Below are 26,301 nucleotides of genomic sequence, written 5' to 3'. Positions count from 1 at the left end.
TAATGATCTCTCCTTTGAATTCAGGCTAGATAATCTTTTATGTTCCAAGTTAACAATAAAATTTATGTCTTTAAAAGAACCATTTCATGGTTTTACTGGTTCTTAGAATATCATTATGGAAAATTCATACATGTGGATCATAATTGCAATCTACCACAAAGATTTTATATACAACTTACTATATTTTATTCAAGGAGAAATTATATAACATAGGGTTTCTTTGAAGGGAGCTGATAAACAGAAAATATTTTTGAAGAAAATACAATGGAGAAAACAAATATAACGTGTGACTTTGATGTGGAATTAATGTGACTATCTCAGAAAGAATAAAAACAGAACAAAATTTGGTATCCACAGACAGAAATAGTTGCATAGATGGCAGGCTCTTAGTCCTAGATTAGTATAAGATAAAGAAAATTGTGGTCAAGAGTTCTATTATGAATGTGATAATGTCATTCTTTCTGATGGAGCAATATAATTCCATTGTATATAATATACCACATTTTCTTCATCCATTCATCCACTGATGGGCATCTGGGTTGATTCCATACTTGGCTGTGGTAAACAATACTTCAGTGAACATGGTTGTGCTGGTAGCTCTAATGTGCCATTGTTTGTGGTTTATTGGATAAATGTCCAGGAGTGGAATAGCTGGGTTATAGGGAAGCTCTATATTTAGTCTTTTGAGGAATCTCCATGCTGCTTTCCAGAGTGATTGAAAAAGTTTACATTCCCAACAACCATTATAATAACTTTCCTTTTGACCACATCCCTGCCAGCATTTGTTATTGTTAGTGTTTTTGATAATGGCTATTCTAATTGGGGTGAAGTAGAATCTCAGTATTGTTTTGATTTGCATTTCTTTTATGGCCAGAGATGTTGAACTTTTCTTCAGGTGTTTATTGGCCATTCTTACTTTTTGTTCTGAGAAGTCTTTATTTAAGTCTTTAGCCCATTTATTAATTGGGTTGTTATTTCTTTGAGGGGTTATTTTGGGAGGTTTAATTTTTTGAGCTCTAAATATATTTTATATAAGGCCCCTATCCAATGCACAGCTGGTTCCATTCTGTGGGCTTTCTATTTATCATGTTACTTATGTCTTTTGCTATGCTGAAACTCTTCAATTTTATGCAATTCCATTTATCCAGTCTTTCTTTGATTGGTTGTGATTCTGGCTATTTACGTAGGAAAGTTTGACCCATGCCCTAGTGTTTCCCCTACCCCTTCCTGTAATATTTTTATGGTATCTGGGCTTACATTTTGATGTCTTTGATACAGTTAGAATTGATTCTGGTTCAGGATCGTATATAAGGATCTAGCTTCAGTTTTCTGCATATGTAGCCCATTTTACCAGCGGTATTTGTTGAATAAGCTGTTTTCCAACCTGTGTTTTGGGCTCCCTTATCAAATATAATAGGTGGCAATAGATGTATAGGCTCATTTCTGGATCTTTTATTACTTTGGTTCTCAAGCCTTATATTGTGTCAGTACCAAGCTGTTTTTATTACAACGGCTTTGTAATAGAATTTGAAGTTTAGTATTGGTAATCCTCCAACACTGTTCTTCCTGTTAAGGATTATTTTTGTTATTTGGGGTCTTTTATTATTCCATATGAAGTTTTGGATCACTTTATCTCTTTGAAGAAAGTTGTAGGGCTTTTGATGGGTTTTGCATTGAATTTGTAAATTGCTTGGGGCAGTATTGCCATGTTAATCCTACCATCCAGGAGCATGGAAGGTTTTTCCATTTCCTTAAATCTGCTTCAATTTATTTTTACAGATTTTTAAAGTTTTTCATAAGGAAATGGAAAACTTGGAAAAATTATATTAAACAAAGTATGCCAGACACAAAGAAACATAAGTTGTATGGTTTCCCTCATTTGTGTAACTAGAATGTGCCTATAAATCCTCAAGTAGAAGACACTGGGACGTTAAAAGATGAAAAAATACAAGAGGATATGATAAATTGTACAATTCTCTAGACACACAATGAGGCCAAAGGAGAATATTCATAGGAGAGGATCACAAAGGCTCAATAGCTGTGTACATCTGATTATATCAAATAATATTTATTGAAATGGACAAGAAATGGAAAAACAAGGTTTTTTTTTCCTTTGTTGATGTTTTGTTTTCTGTTCCTTTTGTCTTGCTTGTAAGTTTATATGCTTTTGGTAGGGCAAGGTTGAGGGGTACAGAGAAAGGTTGGACAAAGTCTGAACAAATGCAGCAGTGATACTAGAAAGACACTATGTTAGAAAATGAACTGTATAACTATGGATGGGGACTGGAAGGAAAAATGGGAGGGAGCAAGGGAAGAGGTGACATTATTCAAAAAGAAATGAACTCATTACTTATGTAATGTAACTTACGTAACTGTAACCCCCTGTACATCACCTTTACAATAACAATAAAAATATACATATTAAAAAGAGTTCCTTTACTATTCCTGATGAGGATAATAACAGTTTATGACCAATGACCAATGTGATTGATACATTGGTCATATCAACTTTAGCAAACAGATGTGAGTTAGTATATGTAGAACTTCCTTATCAGAAGGCCCAAGGGTCCGCCAGGTACTGATGGCTCATGCCTATAATCCTAGCTACTGTGGAGGATGACATTTGAGGATTGCGGTTCAAAGCCATCCCAGGCAGAAAAGTCTGTAAGACACTCATCTCTAATTAGCCAGCAGAAAGCTGTAAGTGGCTGTGGCTCAATGGTAGAGCTAGCCTTGAGCTGAAGAGCTCAGGGACAGCGCCCAGGCCCAGAGTTCAAGCCCCACAACTGACCAAAAATAAAGAAGAAGGGCCAGTATTTAGACAGTATTTAGACTGTAAATACTGGGATATAAAGTTGGATAATTTGCTTCATTTCTGGAAATACAAAGTACTATTGCAACTGCTGTATTGGTGGACGCCAGGATAATAAATTCATGTCTTATGTATTTGTGGACTTTTAATGCCATGTTTTATCAAAATATATAGTAGGAAAATATTCCTACTATAGTCTAATTTAGCTTTTGAGCATATTACCTAGCAGCCACTGAAGGCTATGTTTGTAGTTTTCAGAAAAGGCAAAATTGATCTTAGTAATTTAGCAACCACCTGTTGTATAATGAGAATAGTCATATTTTCATGGAGACAGACTGTGTGTGCACTGTTCTCTATGTCAATTTTACTCCTTGTGCTTTATATTGGATCTAATCAACAGAATCCTGTCTCTCAAAGAGCCACTGTAGATTCAACTTCAATAAAAACCTAATTAAGCTATGATTGTCTGCTGGACTTTTGTCATTGTGAGGGAATGTGATTAGAATTTGAAGTGAACAACCCATGATGTTTATGAGAACTAAATCACTTATATCTCAGTGTCATTGTTTGTATGACAGATTTAGAACATTGTACTATTATAAGCAGTATTCAGCAACTGAATATCAAGTATGGTGTTAAAAAACTATCAGCCCCGAGCTCCGATTATGTAATGTCATGATTATCTGTCTCAAGCCACAATCCCAATTATTCATAAGCCCTTTACTAGCCACAGGGAAGTGTTTTCTTGGTGTTTACAAGATTTGGAGATAGCAAACAGGCTGACTGGAGGTAGAAGAGGCAAGATGGCTGGTAGGGCAGAGGGTGCCTCTAATGACTTACACCTGCCTAAGGCCTCCATAGAAAGGTACTGAAAATGTAATGTATGGTATTAGTATTGTCATGAGCCATCATTTTCATGGAATTGGCTTCAAAGAAAAGCTTCCAAAATGTACATCAAAGATTGCATAAGAGTTCATTTAAGGGGAGCTTACAGAGCAATAATAGAGATAGAAGCCACCTGTGACCTGGGCTATAAAACAAATCAAGTACATTCTCCTAATTTGAAAATTATATTAAGTGCAATAACCCAAAGCCAAAGAAACACAGGTTAAATGGTTTCCCTCATGTGTGGTAACTAGAGTGTGGCTATAAATGTTCAAAAATTTCAATGAATGTTTGATGCACACACACACACACACACACACACACACACACACACACAGAGGACATGATAAATTATATAGGACTCTAGACATTCGCACACTGAGACCAAAGGAGAATATGCGTAGAAGTGGTTGACAAAGGCTCAGTAACTAAGTGTGTATGATCATATAAAATATTTTAAGAAATGGACTCCAAGAAAAGGAAGAGATATTTTTGGTTGCTGTTTTGTTTTCTTTTCCTTTTATCTTTTTTGTTTGTTTGTATTTAGGAGAGTAAGAAAGGTCACAGAAAAGGTAGAACTAAGGGTGAACAAATACAACAGTGGTAATCACTAGACACTGTGGGAAATGAGCTGTACAATTTGTGAGTTGGCATAGGAGGAAAAAACTGGGAGAGAGATAGGGAATGGGAAACATGGCTCAAAAAGAACTGTACACATTACCTGATTCATGTAACTGTAACCCCTCTGTATATCAACTTTACAATAACAATAACAATGAAATAAAAGACTCTACAGGAAAGAAATACTTAAAATTTTCTATTGGATGAAAACACATATTGGTTGCACTTCAGACTAGTGAAGATGGTGGGATTAGACATGGAAAAACATCAGCAAACTTGGCTGTTCCTTTGGATCTATCACTTGTCATTCTAAGCAGTTGCTACTGTTATCTGCACAACACCAGAACTTATGACAAATGGGACTGATGTCCTGTTGAGGTCTTAACTTATTTTAACACAGATTTGTTTGGAGTGGAGTCATCGTTTAAGAAAAAGGTATCATGTAGATAGTCCAAAATAAAATTCATTTGAATGCAAATAATGGATCTCTGACTCTAGTTTGAGGAATTAGCTTAGTATCTCTAAACCACAAGCTGTAATTACAAGCTGTAATTGCACTTTTTTAATTTATTATTTTGAGAGGTGTATTTGATGTAGCTGTGTAGAATGTAGCACAGTGAGCACATGGTATACGCTCAATCTATTTCATTGTCATTATGTTATCTATATGCATACCTATATTGATAATCAACAATCCAGAAAATAATTAATATTTGAATACTAAATACCATACATATACTTAATTTTTTACTTTGTCTAAAGTAACTTTTCATTTGTCTGAAAACATGGGAAATATTACCAATACAAATTAACTAAAAGAAGGTATGTATGTGTGGTTATGTCTGTGTATTCAAGATAGGAATTTTATAAATGTTCCTATTTATTCATTTTCAATTTGGAGTTTTAGAGAGTAATAAATGTTCTTAATACCTACTTGAGAGTAATTGGTAGAGTCAAAGAGAGAGTTGGCCCAATAAAAACAAAAACTTGGTAATGCTGAAATACAGAATTAGCCATACTTTCCCAAACATAGGTACTGTCAACCTGAGTTAACCAACAAATTGTGACTTTTTATGACTACTACTTATTCAAGTACATTAGAGGTGGCAGAAAACAATGCTATTATTTAGGACTTAGAAATGATTTGGGGAACGTTTTCTCATAGCTAATACCCTTTATAATTGAGTTAAGATGAATTAAAGTTTAAAGTATGTTTTCCACTGAATTTTTTTTCTCTTAGTATGGAAAGGTGAAAAATCAGGAATGATAAATGTAGGATTAAAATGACATATAGTTAAAAAGGAAGTGTTGGGGTTTTTTTTGTTTGTTTGTTTTGTAGGTCGTGGGCCTTGAACTCTGGGCTGGGTGGGCTCTGTCCTTGATGTATTCAGATCAAGGCTAGTGCTCTACCACTTGAGCCACAGCACCACTTCCAGTTTCCTGGTGGTTAATTGGAGATTAGAGTATCATGGATTTTTCCTCCTGGACCTGGCATTGAACCGTGATCCTCAGATCTTGAGTAGCTTGTATTACAGATGTGAGCCACTGACACCCTGCTAGGGGTGTTTTTTGTTGTTGTTTGTTTTTTTTTTTTATATCCTACAAGTCAGTATAAGGCCAAACTCTTGGCCAATATGGGGTATGAGATCTGATCCTGTGTCATTTTGTAGCACACATGCACATCTTGGAAGATCTTGAGAGGAGAAAAGGGGTAGTATCTTTAGACTGACCAGCATGAGAGGAATAAAAGCTGTGCTGGGGTAACACCTTCATGTTTTAGCAGAAACTGTGGGAATTAGTTCAAAGTTCCCCCTCAGAACTTTGTGTCAGGAGACTTACAGAGCAATAGCTCTTGGTCAGTTGTGTCAGTTCACCTGTGAGCGTTGCTTAATTCAGCTATCAGTCCTCACCTGTTATCACAGAAGATGGCACATTAACTATTCCCTGCCTCTGTATTTAAAAATCTTTAGCTGTGATCTAGACATCATTTTTTTGGAGGCCAAAACTAGCCTTCAATCTTTTAATTGCTCTTCTGTTCACTCAAGTGTCTGAACATCCTGTTTCTTGTCTGGTCTTGATCATTGTTCACCTTCTCTCTACTATTCTACTTACTGTGGGAAAGCCCCACACAGTGTTTATTGACTTTTGCAGTTCCCATCTGCCCACATGGTGTTGCTGTCCCATAAAAAGCTTTGTTCTGCTTTTTGGAGCTAAACCAACCAATGCGTAATGCCTTGACCTTTCAGAGTGTTGTGCCAGCTTTGCTCCCCCCTCCCCCCTTAGGCAGCACTAACTGTAGTCAAGCACACTTGAACCATTTCCTCTCACCCTGAACTTCCTATCAGTAAGTAGCTGTGCTTCTTCCTGTGGGGTACAATAGATGATGAGTATCAGGTTAGATTTTAGTGCACAGTATCATTGTGCAATTTTCCCTATATAACCAAAAATGCTTTCAACTGTTTTCACTAATTTTCCACAAATAACAGGTAATGTTTTAAAGTCAATTCTAATTACATAAGAAGTATAATGTTATAATTTTAATCATAGATAAAATTCAGTGATCAAAATATTCTCATTAATATTGTTGCATCTGATGCTAGACTGTTTTATGAGAATGATTTAACATTGCTACCTATTCTGTTTTTGCACCACAACTTCACAAAATATTATAATGTGTGATAACTACTTAATTTATAGATTGAATAAGTTATAATACTATTTTAGTTCCAATTTTTGCATAGTATGACCTATAAATATTATTTTATTAGTACACAGTTATACAAAAAAAGAACAAAAGTTTCAATTTATAAAGACAATTCATAAAAAAAGAAAAAAACACATGTAGATTTCCTGTCACTCTAGAATTCTACCACTTAGAATATCTTCATAAAGATTTGGATTTTTAAAAATGATTGCTTATGTTTACATATTTTATAAAACTTTTGTTGCTGCTGTTGTTATTTTATTGATTGTATGATACAGACAAAAAAGGAACCTAAGATCAGCTATTATCTGTGGAAATAAATTAGTTTCTTTGCAACATTAAAAGTGATCTTGACATTTACATATGAGATAATTTTGAAATATTTTTGAAGACATATAAAATAATAATTCGTAATTCCTGTATGTTATTGGAGCTACATTCTGAGACATAATTCATAGGCAGTGTGTTGTACTGATTATGATGGTGATGCCTTTTATTCCATGACACACTTGCCTTTTCCAGATGTTTTCTATTACAGTAAATCCTCATAGTGGTACTGTAAGATAGGCAGGGCAGATAAGAATAATGATCCCTTCACGAAAGAGAAGGAAAATCAAGACCAAGTCGTCAGTGGTGGGACTGGGAAAGGAGCCCAGCATTTCTGACTCCACACTCCACTCTTTCCACTTCTGAAACCTTTCAGACATTTCACTTTATTCTGTGGGATAGTGAAGAAGGAGTTGAGAAGGGTGAGGGATTGGGGAGAAGGCAACACATCACTGAAGATCAGCTTTTCTGCCTAGCGAGAATGCTTGCTGCTTGGGCTTTCTATGTTGTAAACAAGTGTTGTAGACTATGTTTCCCATGTTTCTTGGGGAATGACTTCCATCACAGGGATGGGTTTATGCAGAAACAGACGGAAATTTGGTTTGAGGTTTGAACTCAAAGTATTAGCTAAGTTGGAATTTTTTTCTTTATATTATTGTCTTGATGTAGGTGTACAAGGGAGTTGCCATTTAACAAAGTAGTTTTTGAATATATTTTGATCAATGTCCCCCCTTTCAAAATTTTCACTGTTCCTTCTCGTTCCCCACCCCTTCCCTCACTCTTCTTACTTTGTAGGATACAGGTTGGTTTCTTGACAGCAACCCCCACCACATACACACGCTCACACACATACACACACACACACACACACACACACACACACACACACACAGCCCAACATTTTATTCATCTCCTTTTTCCTTGGCCTCACTCTACCCCCTTTGAGTACTTGCTTCCTGGTATTTTATTTTGCTGAACTTTGATTTTGGCTTCCTAAGGAATTACACTATTTGAGATCTCCGTTGGATCTGCCACATTTCAGTTATTACATTTTTTATATACACTTGCACACCACCCAGTGTATGTACTTATAAATTTATAAGCTAAATCTAGCTTCCATATGTAAGGGAAAGCAAAAATCCTCTGTCTCTCTGGGATTGAACTTACCTCACTCAACAGTTTTTCCCAGGTCTCTCAATTTCTTTACAAATGGGACAATATCAACAGAATCTATTTATTACTCTATATTTGTATAGAAACACATTATGGAATCATAGAGTGAGATGTCTGTCTCCTGGTACTTTACTGTCTGTATTTTTATTTTACATTTTTCTTTCCCTGAGTTTATAAGCAATTGAAATGCAATCCTTTGTAATCTAGTCATTGTGGTATACTTGAAATGAATGGATTTTAATATAAAACTTGGAGGATTTTAAAGTAGCCATTGATAGGTTGACTTCTAAAGTTTTGATTCTCCGTTGTGTTCGTGGGGTTGTTTTACACTTAAGATTTTTGCTCTGCAGTGTGACAAACTACAGAACAGCAGCCACTGTTACCGGATTACCCTGCAGGCAGTTATGTGCATTTAGCTCCAACCCGTGGTGATTCAGAGTTATTGCATGCCACTGGAAGAAACTACAATCAGGAAGCTGACATATAATTGTGTTTAATTGGACTTAAAATTGGAACCATCAAAGCGCCTGTAGTAAATAGAAAACTAGGTGACAGCTCTCATTGTTTCTTATAAATGAACATATATTTTTATTGTAATTTATTGTAGTTTTTAAATTCCAAGTATTTATGAAAATAGAATGTATTCTAGTGGGATCAGGCATTTCCAAATTGTCTTATTTTTGCTTAGAAGTTATGTGAAAAGAAGAAAGAGAAATAGAGACACAGAGGTTTTTTTCTTGCTATTGTATTTCTAATGTATTTATAATGTACCATGTGAATTTTTTGTTTCTTTATGTGTTCCTCTCCCCTGGTACAACCCTTGTTTTCACTGTATTTGATGATGGTGCCCTGCGTCTTGTATATACACTTCTCTAATTTGGACAGGGGAAGATGAAAATGCTTAAATAGGGATACAGGTTGACCCATTGTAACAGTGAGATGTACAAGACACTATGTTGAAAAATGAACTTTTCAATTTAGGCAGGGGCAGGGAGTGTAGTTGTGGAGATGGGAGGAAAGGGATGGTAGGGGAAAAACAAAGGAGGAGGTAACAATGCTTAATAGGAAATGTACTCATTACCTTGCTCATGTAACTTTAACCCCTCTTTACAGTATTTTTACAATAAATAATGTATAAAAAAAGAAAGAGAAATGGGGCAAGAAAGCACATATTTCAAAACTCTTTTGTACCCTGGAGATTTCACTAGCTCTGCCCAGCCATCAATAGCTAGTTGAGTATATCAGTTCCCTGGGTACTATCGTGTTAATCTTCAGCATCTCACTGCAGATTTCAACTTTCATGCTTTTAACCTAGATTAAACTGTTCCTTGATTACCTATAGGTAGGTACATGTAAGTAGGTAGGTGAGTAGATAGACTGATAGATAATAGATAGGATAGACAGAGAAACGTAATTAGAACACTTGTCTTTTCTTGAGGCATGATTTTTTACTTAAAATTATGAGTGGAATTTATTTCTCAAATGTAACATGTTCCAATTGTACACAATCACAGAATCCAATAAAACTGAATTTGAGTAAAGTGTACGTATTTCCTTTTTTTATACAAAGTGATGATTTTCACCTAAGAACATACATGTTTGCCTTCTTCCATAGATTTTCATGTGATGGGTAAAATAGACCTTAATTTCATTGAACATTACTACCTCAAACATTTAATTAAAATTTGTAATGGAATTTTGTCAGTGTTTTGACAAGTTGGAATATAAAATTAGGAACTACATTTCCCTGAGCATTGTACTGCATTAAAATAAAATGAAAAACAAAAACAGCCAGTGATAATTGTACACCTTAACTACATTGTAAACTTAGAATATGTAGTGTTTCTAAACTAAATCTTCCACTGAACTTCAAAAAGTTACAAATTTGCTTATTTATAAAATACATTTGTAGCTATCTCTAATATTTTAAACCAAAAGAAAAATAACCACCAATAAACTTAGGAAGGCAAAAAATTAAGCCTAATAAAGAAGATTGTCTTCCATTATATTTCAAAGTCATTGAAAACAGACAATAAAATTTTGAAGGAAGTAAGACGTAAAATTTAGAGGACGTAAGACATAGGAACAAATGGTTCACAAAGAACACTTAAAATCAAGATGATGTGAGCTTTGGCTGTAAGGGAAAACTATTAAACCATGGCCTTCTGTTACTATGCACTTATGCTGAAATACTATCTCCTTTTTACCTTGAAAAAAATGTTAAAGGTGAATCTTTTAACTAATGAGTATTACTTGTTCTTGCTACTGGTGCCTAAATAAAAGCACACATTAGATTTACTGGATGGGCTTCTGAAAAATTCAGCTTGTTGGCACCACCTTTCCAACTTAGTAAATCTATGTGGAGCCAGATATTATGCTTTTATAACACATTCAAAGATGGCTCTGAGGGTATTGGTCCAGGACCACACTTTCTCTGTTAAATATTCCTGTCAGTCAGCTTGTCACTGTTAGTTATTGAAATGTGAGAAATAAGATTCAGGCTTGGAAGCTTGGACTTAAACATATATTCTGTTGTAATTTCTCATTTCACTAGTGGTATTTTCACATGCATGTTTTGACATGTTGACATGTCATCTGGTCATTAGAGGATAGTTTACTAATTTTACCTTGAACTTACTTGCTGATCAGTTTAGTAGCAAAATACAAAAAGAAGATGAAAACAAAACTCGTGTGCTCACTTTGTTTTCGTAACAGGAAAGAGGGGAACTACACATTTTAAAATGTTTTTACATACTCTCTGATGCAGATTAAAGCTCATGTGGTCGCCTGCATCATTGTACTTTTGCAAGCTGTTAAGATGCGTTCCCACTGGTTGTCATTAGTCATTGGCTGCTCAAGAAGCAGAGATCTGAGGATAGTGTGATTCCAAGCCAGCGGAAAGTGGAGTTGTGACTCAAATGGTGCAGTGCTATCCTTAAGCTACAAAGCTCAGGGACATTGCCTAGGCCCTGACTTCAAGTCCCAGGACCAGCACACACACACACACACACACACACACACACACAAAAGCATTCCTAACAGAATCACACACACACACACACACACACACACACACACACAAAAGCATTCCTAACAGAATCACACACACACACACACACACACACACACACACACACACACACACACACACACACAAAAGCATTCATAACAGAATTTTCTGTAAGTGCCCTGTCAAATGAGAAATGAAAAAGCCTTTTGCTCGTGTTTGGGAATGGAGGACAAATACAGCAAGACTAATCATAAGAGGCTAAGGTTACGATGATGTAAGTGAGCTTCATAAATGAACTATTTCCTTTTTTTGTGTGTGTGTGTTTTTTTTTTTTTTTTTGTCGGTCATGGGGCTTGAACTCTGGGCCTGGGCGCTGTCCCTCAGCCCTTCAGCTCAAGGCGAGTGCTCTACCACTTGAGCTACAGCACCACTTCCGGTTTTCTAGTGGTTTATTGGAGATAGGAGTCTCACGGTCTTTCCTGCCCGGGCTGGCTTTGAACCACGATCCTCAGATCTCAGCCTCCTGAGTAGCTAGGATTACAGGCCTGAGCCACCGGCGCCCCGCAACTATTTCCTTTTGGGTGGGTTAGGGGTATGAATTTGGGGTCATAAAGTGTTATTTATTTACAATGCTTGCTGATGTTTCTTTGGGAAAACACAACACCTTTGTCTCTGGATCCTCTTCTGGAAAATGCAATAGTGAGGCCTCCTTTTCAGGGAGCTTCCTCTTAGAATTGAATGACTTCAGCCCTCTGAAATGGCTAAAACAGAACTTGAGTCACAGCACTCCGATTAGGCTACACTACATGGTGGAGAAAGAATGCTGCGTAGCCTATTCTCGTCAGTCGTGCCGCTGTTACCAGAGGAAATGGAATCACAGTGAAGTGAACTACAGTTTAAATTGCAAGCAGAATTTGGGTTTTGTAATGGCAATATTTAACTTCTTGTTTTTCTACAAAATTCATAAAATATATACTTTGTAGGAGGAAGGCTCATTCATCAGACCCCATGCTATTAAGACAGGGTCGCTGATTCTTTAGTATATATATGATCTCTGTCAAGACAGGGTGATTAATTGTCCACTCTCACCATGGAATTGACCAGCATGATTGTAACACTGAAGGTTAGAGGAAGAAATGCTGACTTGGGTGCTGCTATATTTAGTACAATTGAAATAGCAAGAAAGATTCCACCGTGGCACACATTGCTTGCAATGAACCGTTGGAAGAGATGAAGTGGACAAAGGATGCAGTTGGATAAGCAGGATAGGAAAGGTTTAGTCAGTCATGGTTGCAAATAATACCTAGGAGGTTTTCAAAATTTCCTAATCCATTCCCTGCCCCTTCTTTCCTTTGTTGCTCTTCACAGACAAAGTATGGGCCTGATGATCTCTGCCGCAGCCACAATACCAAACACGGTTGTGTCTGCTCTCAATTATTTTATCTGTAAAGAAACTATATATATACACACATATATATACACACATATATATACACATACTGTGCTAAAACTAGCACAGTAAACCCTATCCCTTCTTTTCCTATCAGATTACATTTCTATTTCTGTTCATCTAAAAATGTCTTATCACTGAAGTGAAACAGAGACATCAGTAGATTCCAAGCTGATAAATTGTGGTTACAAATTTAAGAAGATAAATGTAGTTTTAAGTAAAAAATATCAACATTATTTCAATTGCAATATAGTCCACAATTTGAGATAAGGAGCATACGGTATTAGCATACCACAAAAAGGTCACTGGGCTAGGGAATGTAGATGTAGGTAGATGAGAGTTTAGGTTGCTAATGCTGATGTTATTTGTTCCCTTTGGTTTTTATGGTCAAAGTAAGTACAGCAATCTGTCCAGATATATTATCTTTTTTTTTTTTTTTTTTTTTTGGTCAGTCATGGGGCTTGAACTCTGGGTCTGGGCACTGTCCCTGCACTCTTCAGCTCAAAGTTTGAGCCACAGCACCACTTCCGGTTTTCTAGTGGTTTATTGGAGATAAGAGTCTCACGGACTTTCCTTCCTGGGCTGACTTTGAACCGTGATCCTCAGAGCTCAGCCTTCTCAATAGCTAGGATTACAGGCGTGAGCCACCGGCACCTGGCTGTATTATCTTCTTGTAAGAAAATAATGCTCTTGGTGGAAAGTGATACTTGGAATATTTCTTCTTTATTGTCAGTATTGGTGTTTGAACTCAGTACTTTGTACTTGTAATGCATAACCTCTACTACTTGAGTCATGCTCCTAGCCCTTTTTGCTTTTATTGTTTTTTAAAGTGCCTTGCACTTTTGACCAGGCCATCCTAGACTGAAATAGCCCTCTGTATACCTAATGTATAGTTATATCACAGATGCATATCAGCATATCCAGCTTTATTGGTTGATACAGAGTCTCTCTAACTTATTTCCCAGACTGTCTATAAGCCTCAGTCCTTCTGATTACCAACTTTAGAGTAGGTATGATTACAGGTGTACCTACCACACACGGCCTCAGCCATTTGCTTTTTGATCTACTTTATTTTGTTTTCTTTTTCTTTGTCAGTTGTGGGGCTTGAATTCTGGGCTTGGCACTGTCCCTCAGCCCTTCAGCTCAAGGCAAGCACTCTACAACTTAAGCCACAGTATCACTTCCTGTTTTCTGGTAGTTAATTGGAGATAAGAGTCTCAAGGGCATTCCTGCCCGGGCTGGATTTGAACTGTGATCCTCAGATCTCAGCCTTCTAAGTAGCTAGGATTACAGGTGTGAGCCACCAGTGCCTGGCTTTTGATCTACTTTCTAATAAACTGTTCTGTACTTCATCTTCTAATCTTTCAGTTTAAAATTTTTAGCTATAATAATCTCTATTTCAAACTTTTTACACTTGAAGCTTATATTGGTACTTATGTGCATGCAGCTATATATTCTTTTTCTGATGCATACAATATTTCTGTGCCAGATTAGGTTATTAATTACCATTTCCTGGTTTTCTCTGTTTTATACTTGTTTTTGTGGCCATTTTGAGATCTATATTACAGAGAATCTTGTAAGGTAAATTATAAGTCTCATCTCTCTGTACATCAGATGTAATCCTGTTAACAGCTACTTGGAAGGTATTTGTGTGGATGGCCATGAGTAGATACAGGCAATTCTTAGTCCTCTGTGATTCATTACAGGCCAACCACTGGCCATTTGGCAGATTTACTGGGTACCAAACATCTTAGTGTATGTTGGTTTTAGGAATGGTCATTGTTGTCAGAGAAGATTTTTTCCCCCAATATTCTGACTAAGTGTAGGAGGCTACAGAATCTTCTATTTTCATTCTCATACCATCAAACTCTTGATTATCTTGAGTCTGCCCTTGGAGTCTATATTTCCCAGCTCTCTGCATGATGTGCATAAGGCAAGGAAAGGGAAGTCTTCATCGAATTCTTGACTCTGGTTCAAGCTATCTTCTGAGTACATGCTCTCATTTATCGGAGCCACACGTTCTCTAGTGCTATCAGAGTCCATTTACATTGCTCTGACATTGACCTGCTACTGCCTCCTATGGGCTTATTTTTCACTTACTCTTCCTCACTAAATCAGGGATCATTCTTTTCATCTGATATTTACATCTATATATTATGGCCTCAAATATATCATTTTTGTAGATACAGCCTTTCCTGTGTAGGCTAACTTTGAACTTTGGTCCTCAAAAAGGCTTTCTGAGTAGCTAGAAACTAGCATGATCCATGGGTGTTCAGCTCACCTAAATAACTTCATAGTCCTCTTGATTTACCTATGATTCTTTGCCTAACCTTTATATCATAACTATTGTTTTCTTTTAGTCTCTGTGTCTCTTCCTCTGAATCTGGCCAAATAAAATTATTCATTATTCTCTTTGTTATTTCATTTCTTCAATTCCTTATAATCCTTGCATCATATGGAATGTTCTCCTCTTCTACTTGTTCATTTTTCTTCTTCCATTTTGCTCAATCTTTAGTCATTCTTCTGTAACCTTAATAGCTGTGAATAGATTTTTGGAATTTTAAAAACCAATTTTCTCCTAAAAATGGAATAAATTGACTTCAGAGAGAATTTTTGTCTGAAGTTGTGAGGGCTAATATGCAATTTCTTTTTAGTAGTTAATTTACATTTACTTAGCCAGTGTTGCATTTTGAAGCAATAGCTAGCTGAAGTATATAGAATACTTTAACGCTTGCCTTCCTGAACTTACAGACTTTCTAGAATTGGTAGAACAATTTAAGTGAGTGACAATAGGAAGCTGAACCAGGCAATAATTGCACTAATGGAGCTTAAGGGTCAAGAGGTATTAAGCAGATAGAATTAACACAATTGGGTCATAGCCTGGATGTACGATATAAAGCAAAAAGTAAAAGGAAATTATCTCACTTCATGTTTAGTTAGGAATTTACCTACCTTCACAGACCATCCACTGATATTCTGGGATGTTAGTTCACTAAGAATCATGTTCAAGCTAGTGTCAACTTGAAATTGCAGGAACAACAACAAAAAACTTCACAAACTGTATTAGCCTCCATCTAAAAACTGGTAATATAGTGGCTATATTGATCTATTTACTTTTGGAGAATTTATTCATTAAATATCAATTTTATTTAAAGATTTAATAAAGTCAGTGCACAGTTTTACATCTGGAAATCAATTCTGCAAGATCTATGTATCAATTATTTTCAGTGATTATATTGAAATACAGGAAGCTAGGTTTTATTTAGGTTTAAGTTCTGGAATCAACCTCCAGCATAACAGATAGGATAGGTAGGTAGGTAGGTAGGTAGATAGATAGATAGATGATAGATAGATAGATAGATAGATTAGTAGATAGCTGATAGTTTGGTTGCTTTTAGTCCAAACATCATGGGGCCAAACTCCAATAGAGGACATACTGACTGTTAATCTTGACTGCATAAACTTACATTGGGTGGCAGCATAATGGTGGTATCATGTAGGAGAGGAAATAGAAGAGTCTAGGAATGGCTATTTTCCATTGATAGCACCATCTTAGTACTAATTCAAGGGGTCCAGAAAAAAACCACAATCCTTCCCAATGATACTGTCCCAGTGATTTACCAACCTCTTACCAGGTCTTATCTCTTAAAGGGTTGATACCTCTACATGGCCACACCTCCAACACATGAACTATCGTAACTCAACAATGCCAAAACCATAACAATTTTCAATGAGATTGGATTCCATAGATCTTCTGGTAATATTCTGTATCAGTAACTGAAGATGCAGTTTGTGATAAACTTCTTAAACTGTCTTAATCCCATATTGATTTTAAACTTTCTTTGTTTAACTTGAATTTGTGTGTGTGTGTGTGTGTGTGTGTGCGCGCGCGCGCGCGCGCACGCACGCCAGTCTTAGAACTTGAACTCAGGGGCCTGGGTGCTGTCCTTGAGCTTTTGTGCTGAATGCACCATGATAGGACTCTGTCAAAATCCACTTGTAGAATTTCTGGTGCTTAATTGGAAATAAGAATCTTGGGGACTTTCCTGCCCTGTCTGGCTTTGAATCACAATCCTCAAATCTAAGCCTCCTGAGTAGCTAGGATTACACTCATGAGCCATGAGTACCCAGCTGTAACTTGAATTTTTTTATGTCATAAAATTAATATGTATCTGATGAAAATACTTTATATATAATGTGTGTATGTGAGAAATGCCACTTTGAAACTTCTTTGAACAAACACACATACACAATGACAGGAATGCAAACATGTCTGAAGAGTGAGCACTAGTTGGAGGGGAAAGAGTCAACAGAGGGAGGGAGGCAGAGTGAATATGCTGAAAATACTTTCTGTATCTATAGGAAAATGGAGCATTGAAGCCTGTCAAAACGAGTTTGGGGATGAGAGATGAGAGAGAGTGATGAAAAGGATGAGTCAAAATGAAATACTTTTGTACAATTCAGTGATTCTAATAAAAATGTGGAAAAAATCTGAGGCACACGAAGTTACGATTAAAAAAACATGTGGTTTGCCTCTCAAGACCTGGTTCTATAAGAGGAGAAAATTTTCCTATTGCAAAGTAACTTATCACTTGCAACTTAAAACTCAGTTTTGGCTGGGTGCTGGTGGCCCATACCCTTAGTTATTCCAGAGACTAAGATCTGAGGTATGCGATTTGAAGCCAGATGGGTTAGAGATATCCGTGAGACTCTTTATTTCCATTAATCAGCAAAGAAGCTGGAAGTAGAGTGGAAAAAGCCAAGCAAGAGCATGAGGTTTTGAGTTTAAGTTGCCTGTTTGTTTCCTTCCTTCCTGAATCAATCCTTCCTTCCTTTCTACCTTCCTTCCTTTCTTTTCTTTCTTCTACAATAAAACAAAACTAAAGCTTTGGACGAAGGGCTAACATAGTTCCAAATTTTTATGCTTCACATGCATATTTTTCTCCTTGAGGCAATAGATTGGTGAAGGCCATTAAACATAACTATTTTTGTGGCAGCCTGGGTATGATAACTTATTCATGGCTGTTAGTACCATGGGCTGTTACTACCCATTGAGTGCCTGTGGGACTGCTGTTACAATATTCTGTCTATTTACAAATATATATATATATGCATATGTATTACATATATGTGATTATATAAATTAACACAATCATAAATTAACGCAATCATAATGAGCAGTACATAGGTCCTTCAGAATACTAAAGATTGAATTATTTATGATCCAATAGTCCTACTACTACAATCTTACTGTATTACTGAAAGATTTGAAATCAGTATGTCAAAGAGATGTCTACACTTCATTTCAATAGCCGTTATGAACAAACCAATGGATAAAAAATTCTATATCAAATAATCGATCAATAGATAGGTGATCACATTATATATATATATATATATATATATATATATATATATATATATATAATATGTAGATATACTGCTCCTTAAAATGAGGAGCAACCATGTCAAGCTGAAGAATACCATGCAAGGTGAAATAAGCCAGGAGAAAGACAAATACTTCCTGTTCTCACGTATCTATGGTATCTGAAGCTCCTGAACTGTAAAAACAGAGACAAGAATGATGGTTGTCACAGGTATGGGGTAGAAATACTTGAGTGATGATATCAAAGAGGGCAAAGCTTCAGTGACAGAGGAAAAAGTCGTGTTTTTGTGATCCATTGCACAGCATAGTAAAAGCAGTTAATATATAGTACATTTGGAAATAGCATAGTAGATTTTAAAGATGCTGACTAAAAATTATAAATATTTGATAAAATTTAGGTAGCTTTGTTTTCACATTGTATTCATTGATCTTCACAACATTTAATACCCTAGAGGTATATGTGCCTATCATTTGTCATGTTATAATGATATCATTTGTTATTTTATAATGAAGTTAAATGTATATAGAGTGTGCTTGCTTTCCTACATGATTTTCGTCGGTAGTGGAAGACCCTAATATACCTTGGCAAGGCTAAAAGTTTCACTATCCCAGGGAGCAATGCTTTCAGTGGTGGAATGGTACTGCTTGAGTGTTGAGAGTCTAGGAACATGTTATGAATAAGTGTATTGTCAAAGCTAACACAGGCCTAATATTTAAAAAATCTGATTGCATTTATAATATGTTCAGATAAAGCTACTGATTAGTACTTTTTTATTCATGTAAAACTCTTGTGGTTATGAAGAGACAGTCTTTACTCTGTTCCTTTCAATATTTAATAACTTGTTGTATCCCGAAGAAACTTGTATATTTTCATGGCATGTATGGAATACAAAAGGTAGTCATAATTTGTTTTGTATAACCAGGTACTACATTGCCCACAACATGTCAATCAAATACTAGAATAGATAACAGTTAAGAGTATAGAGCAGTTTTCTGGATAGACAAAAGTGGTGTATCATGTTATCAGTAATGAAGAAAATCAGCAAAAACCATGGTTTTGAGAACCATAGTAATGCTTCTTCCAATGTTTTGCTAAGACAAGTTTAATTCACAAAAACACAATCAGGTTGTATATGCTTTTATCTCACTCATGAACTTAAAATGAAAAGTGAGCATTGCAAAATAAATATTGTAAAGATGTGCAACTAATCTAACAGATTATTTTAACTTTTGGTTTTCCTTCATCATTTAGGTTCCCAGATTGCTAAGATTTAAGGAATTGACAGGATAATGCTGTAGTAGAAAATTTAATCATCTTATTGTAAATAAAGTAAATGTATTATATATAAATCTATAAATGTATTAAATTGAAAGAGTGAAATAGTGACATTTAACATTTAAATAAGTACTAAGTGAAAGGTTGCGTTCCAAAAATAAATTCAGTCCTCACAATGATCTTATTATACAGAATAATATTGTTTCCACTTTACAGATGAGGACCCAGTAGCCCTGAGAGTAAATAAGTGTTCAATTATTGTCCACAGTAGATTTTAGATATAACAATATCCTTAACATAATAATAAATAGCCAAATAATTCAAACTTCTAAATGTAAAATATGTCATGACATCTGTGCTTTCTATTATAAATGAACACATTTGTAAGTTGCCCTGTGGTGAACTTATTTTCATCAATTCTCTCAAATTTTCTAAAATATAATAATTTTGAATTATACTTATTTCAGTAATATAATTGCTGTGTTAAAAATTTGTAACATTCACTTACTCAAAAATACTTGAAGAAAATTGGCTTTAGAAGTTTAGAGACACAATATTTGAAGATTTGGCCATAATCTGGTTGACTGAAATCTTCAATAACTCTCTTAGAGAAATTACAAATATTGAGTTATGATTAATATTCCAAATTATATTAGTTTCACTAAAGACTGGTAATTAATTCATAGCATAATCCAACAAAATATTCACTGCATATTTTTAAGTCAATCAGTGGAAACTAGCAGGTTAGATACTCTAATTGTTTTTGCATGCTGATAAATCAAGAGCATCTTTGAACCGAAAATCAGGTCACAATTTCATCATTTTTTTCTTATATTCATTGGAACAACAAATCCTAATAAAAGTTGACAAGGTAGTTGTCCTCCCATCAGAGCATTGCAGAAATGTATCGATAAGTTTTTTGGGTTTTTTTCTGTTTTGCTTTTTTGTCGGTCGTGGGGCTTGAACTCTGAGCTTGGGCGCTGTACCTCAGCTCTTCAGCTCAAGACGAGCGCTCTACCACTTGAGCCACAGCGCCACTTCTGGTTTTCTAGTGGTTTATTGGAGATAAGAGTCTCTTGGAATTTCCTGCCCGGGCTGGCTTTGAACCATGATCCTCAGATCCTCAGATCTCAGCCTCTTGAGCCACCAGCGCCTGCTTTATTGCTGTTTTAAATGCACTTATACTGCACACTTTTTTTTCATGTATATTGTGTCATCAAAGACATCTCATTTGTCACATTGAAAAAAATTCCTTGTAAACAGTGTAAGAGTACAGGGTATCAAGGCCAAGCATGGTGGCTCATGCCTGTACTAGCTATTCAGGAAAAAGAGATCCGATGACCTGCTATTCAAGGCCAGCCCAGGCAAAATGTTAGCAGCATACCAGCTGGATGTAGTTATGCATTCCCATCTACTTGGTAGGTATAGAAAGGATGACCATGGTATGAGGGCATCCTGGGTCAGATCAGGAGATCTATCTGAAAATAACCCAAAGTAAAGAGAGATAGTGATGTGGCTCAAGGGTGTGGCTCGGTGGTAGAGCAATTTCCCAACAAACATAAGGCCCTGAGGTATGAATGTGTGTATGTATGTATGTATGCATGTATGCATAAGGGTTAAAATTTATATATTTCTTTATAATTGTTTTATATTTGGCCTGGTAGATTATAACATCTCTTTAGAACATACTGATTTCAGGTAGGCACCCTGTAATCCTACCTGCTCAGGAGAATAAGATCTAATGAATCACAATTTAAAGCCAGGTTTGGCAGAAAAGTCCCAGATAATCCTTTCTACAATTAATCAGCAAAATACTGTACTGGAGATGTGGTGTAAGTGATAGAGCACTAGCTTGGAGCAAGAAAACAGGAAGAGCTTGAACTTGAGGTCTTGAGTCCAAGCCAGGTCCCAAAACAAGAAGAAGAAAGAGGAGGAAAAGGAAAGGGAGGGGGAGGAAGAGAAAGGAAGAAGAAGAGGAAGGGGAGGAGGAAGGGGAAGATGAACAGGCAGAAAGAAGGAGAGGGGAAGGGAGAGGGGAGAAAAGAAAAGAGTTTTCTACCATAAATATTTGATTGTGCAACTGAATCCTCCAATTATTCTTGTTATGCAGCAAATGGAGTCTCTCTCTCCCTCTCTCTCTCTCTAAATATGTATATATATATATATATATTTATATATTAGATTCTAAAACAAATGCTCGTCATCTTGCATATTTTTATTTTGGATTGCCTATACTTGGGATTCTTTTTATTTATTTTAGTTTTTTGGTTGTGGGGCTTGAACTTTGCGCCTGAGTGCTGTCCCTCAGCTCTTCAGCTCAAGGCAAGACTCCACCACTTGAGCCACAGCGCCACTTCTGGTTTTCTGAGTGGTTTATTGGAGATAAGAGTCTCAGACTTTCTGGCCCAGGCTGGCTTTGAACTGTGATCCTCAGATCTCAGCCTCCTGAGTAGCTAGGACTTCAGACATGAGCCACTGCACCCAGCTTGCATTTCTTAAATATATATAATTTTACAGATTTTAGTCCTATCAATACTAGCATGAATATACAAAATTGTCTCTTACAATTTGAGCTATAATAAAAGCACACTCTTAACAGGTTATGTTCTTTGATGAGAAGATTTTTTACATATCATCAAAAGTAATGAGAGAAACATATGTTAGATGGCTTTTAAAAGTGCTGTTAAAGTATTGTTGGGGGATTTAATTTTTTGAGTTCCAGATACACAATGGAATTCTATGCCTCCATCAGAAAGAATGACATTGCCCCATTTGTTGGGAAATGGAAAGACTTGGAAAAATTTCTATTAAGTGAAGTAAGCCAGGCCCAAAGAAGCATAGGTCCCATGGTTTCCCTTATTTGCAATAACTAATGTATGTCTGAGTCAAGCAGAAACAGTCAGATAAGTTGATGTTAAGCGAAATGAACCCCAAGATAAGGACTCAGATGGTTTTTCTTTCTTGCTATTGTTTGTAACATATTTATAACATAGTTCTTTGTTGCTTTGTATGTCCCTCTCCCATGGTATAATCCTGTTTTCACTGTATTTGATGTTGGTATAATTTGTGGAGGGGAAGGGAAAAAATTGTTTAAATAGGGATACAGGTTTACCCATTGCAGCAATGAGATGTACAAGACATTATGTCGAAAATGAACTTTACAACTTTGGTGCAAGGTGGGGTTGGGGGAGGATGGGAAGGGATGGGAAGGGGAAACAAAGGAGGAGGCTACAATGCTTGATAAGAAATGTACTCATTACCTTGCCCATGTAATTGTAACCCCTCTGTACAGTATTTTCACAATTTAAAAAAAAAAAAAGACTTAGTATGGCTGGGTGCCATAGAAAACCGAAGTAGTGCTGTGGCTCAAGTGGTAGAGCACTTGCCTTGAGCTGAAGAGCGCAGGGACAGCGCCCAAGCCCCCTCCCCCCACAAAAAAAAAGTGCCGTTAAAGTATTGTTAAACAAAAAGTAGAAATTGAAGAATGATAGCAAAATTTGAGACATCTGGTTTAAAATGTCACCGTGTGTGTGTGTGTGTGTGTGTGTGTGTGTGTGTGTGTGTGTGCGCGCGCGCGCGCAATGTGAGTAAAAATTAATTGGTCCAAGTTATGGTGAGACTCTTAACTTTTTATTCTCTACACCCTAGAATTTTTTTTGTGTGTGTGAGGGCCTGGGCATTGTCCCTTAGCTCTTTTTGCTCAAAGCTAGCACTCCACCACTTGAGTGACAGCGCCAATTCCAGCTTTTGAGTGAATATTTGACTTAAGAGTCTCACAGGAACTTTTCTGTCTAAGCTGGCTTGAACTGTGACCCTCAGATCATAGTTAGGATTACAGGCATAAGCCACCAGCTTCTATACCTGAGTTTTCTTACTAAGTACAAACATACCTATTTGTTTTGTCAGGAATTTTTTTAAAATGTGGGGTTTTGGGTAGTTTTCTTGACATTCAGTGCTCATGGGTATAGGATATAGCTTATTTTCTGATCCTATGTGTCTTTATTTTAGCATCCTACCTCAATCTCATATTTTATAACTATGTTCTGTTCTGTATAGATTTTGCTTTTCCATATGTCATATTATCTGTGAGGAAGGCCCTTCCCTGCATACCCCAGATTCAAGTTCTGTCAATATTCTCGGTTCTAATTCTAGGGATTCTAATAACACTTGGTATATGCATATTTATTATTCATTTTTCTTCCTCTACTTTTGTTTCACATTTTCATTGTTACTATTGTGTCACATAATCTGCCTCATAATAAATTTGCTAATTTCTCCATGTATAACATGTAGGTATTCCTCATGCTTAATTTTTAGGTTTGTAGTATAGGAGATCACATCATCCCATTAGAATTAGCAATGTATATATTTATGCATTTTAACAGCATTCTACTTTATTGTAAAGCACAAACTGTTGGCAAAGAGTCACTTATACTCCATGTCACATCGCCTATCCTGTGGCTTATAATATAGTTCTCAATTCTGCATTGTAATTTCTGTGCTATAATTCCATTTGCTGCCTATGTTCTCTAATAAAAACACATTTCAGAAGGCTTAAATGAGAGATGACAGTCCAAATAAAATATCATAGCAAGGAAAACATTGGCAATTATTTCATAAAATGATGCCAGAATATTGTCACATATAGTCTCTCCTGTGACAAATTCAATAAAATCTTCTCAAGAAACACACACTTTTATGAATGCTCTGTATTAGTCAGTCCAGGTGGCTTCCTTTTACATAAAAGAAACAGGATTATTTTCAAATTGATTGATGAAATGGAAAGAGAGAGAAACCCAAACTGATTCACAGTAGAAGTTTCCTGAGTAGTCATTCGGGAAGGGAGCTTTGCCTTGTCAGAAGTGACTGGCCTGTGATTTTGAAAGAGTGAATCATCCTCCTTTGAAACAAGAGATAAGTAGGGGGAAGAACTGTTTAAAAATTATTTTACAACTATTTCCTTTTGAGCTGTGACTTCTTAAGCTGGAATGCGATCCAGAATAGCTCCCCTTTGAATCTAACATTTGTCTCGGGCATTTTTAAATTGTCTCTCTTTCCCTCATTATGTTAAACAGATTTACACTGACTGGGCCAACCACTACCTAGCAAAATCAGGACACAAGCGGCTGATCAAGGATTTACAACAGGACATTGCGGACGGAGTATTGCTAGCAGAAATCATCCAGATCATCGGTAAGACCTGCTTCTGAGAGAAAGCATGAGAGAGTTGGCTACTAGCTCTTTGGCAAAATACAGCTGAAGTGGGATGCATACCAAATTTGTTCTGTGTCTTGGAGATGAATGTGGCTTTCCCCTGAGTTAATTAAATATCTTTAAGTGAAGACATTTGAAGAAGAAGAAGAGTTTGAGCCATACCCTTCTATAGCTAGAACCATATCTTTACATATACTGAGCTGTCAGAAATGAATGCTTCGTTAAACCATGTGTCTCCCATGTGTGTATTTTGTTAGCTGAAGCAATTCCTACACTTGGAGACTCTGTTTCTGAGTAACTGTACCCTGATCTAGCAGGGACAATCGTAAAAGGGTTTCATGTCAGTAGTCACTTGCCACATGCTGATGGATTTGCAGCAACTTCCTTCTTACTCCTTTTTTTTTTTTTGCTTGATTTGTGCACATGGAATTATCGGCTGCTAACAAGTGTGTTCTCCTGTATGTGGCTTGGGAGGTCAAGTAAATGTAGCAGCTGCATTTTTTTGTTTGGTGTTTTTTTACATTTTTATTTTAAAGTCTTTGTGTGTGTGTGTGTGTGTGTGTGTGTGTATGTGTGTGTGTTAGCGTGTGTGTTTCATTTCATTGCTTAAGGATGTCATTCTTTTCTCCCTCTTTTATTTTTCTTTTTTGGCTTTAGCAAATGAAAAAGTTGAAGATATCAATGGATGTCCTAGAAGTCAGTCTCAGATGGTAAGAATTATACTTATTCTCAATCTATATTGCTTAGCATCATTCCCAGAAGTGACTGAATTTGTCAATGCCTTAGGCATTTTCCTGCATGCCTTTCTGCTGGTTTAAGAAGCCATCTGATCTCAGTGCATCACAAGTGTTTCTGTGGGGTATAATTATGCATGTGATAGCATCAAAACAGTTGAGGTAACTGGACTCCTTTATGACATATATCCAAGGTTGTTTTATTTTGTTTTGGCTTTTTTTGTTTTTAAAGATCTTTAACTTGTCTTAGTATGTGTGTGTGTGTGTGTGTGTGTGTGTGTGTGTGTGTGTGTGTGTGTGTGTGTGTGTGTGTGTGTGTGTGTGTGTGTGTGTGTGTGTTTCTGATGATCTGGACAATTTAATTCTGGAGTCTGATCTTTTTGGCAGTAAACCTTATTTCTAATTGTAAGTGGTGCCTATTTTATTTTATTCGGAACAACTATGTTTGAAGAACAGAATTTACCATGTGTGTTTAAAAAAATATGAGCAGTATTTTCTTTGTTTATTACAAACTCTACTGTGAGCACGTGGGCTCTTTAACCAGGTTGGAAATAGTTCTAAAGGCATGGTACTATAGGTTTGCATATATGGTGAATGGTTATGAGCGATGATTCATAGTCCCTTCTAGAAAGCCCCCAGGCTGGAGGAGTGTTTCTCCCTCTGCCTGCTATTACCTTTACCAACAAGTAAAACTTAAAGTTTATGATAT

At 36.3% G+C, this 26,301-nt stretch overlaps 1 protein-coding gene across 1 annotated transcript in view; it reads left to right on the top strand.

The window, feature by feature from the left end:
- The window catches only part of Nav3 (neuron navigator 3), a 296,229-nt gene that overhangs the window by 77,393 nt on the left and 192,535 nt on the right, over nucleotides 1-26,301 (top strand). The window contains exons 2-3 of the mRNA XM_042699113.1: nucleotides 24,720-24,837; nucleotides 25,516-25,568. Of these exons, the coding sequence (XP_042555047.1) occupies nucleotides 24,720-24,837; nucleotides 25,516-25,568 (171 nt within the window). The remainder of the gene's footprint in view (nucleotides 1-24,719; nucleotides 24,838-25,515; nucleotides 25,569-26,301) is intronic.

Source organism: Dipodomys spectabilis, unplaced genomic scaffold (assembly GCF_019054845.1).
Source record: "Dipodomys spectabilis isolate Male_0828 unplaced genomic scaffold, ASM1905484v1 ptg000234l, whole genome shotgun sequence".
Taxonomy (NCBI): Eukaryota; Metazoa; Chordata; class Mammalia; order Rodentia; family Heteromyidae; genus Dipodomys; species Dipodomys spectabilis.
The sequence above is the reverse complement of the archived record's forward strand: the minus strand, read 5'-3'. Positions and strand labels throughout refer to the sequence as shown.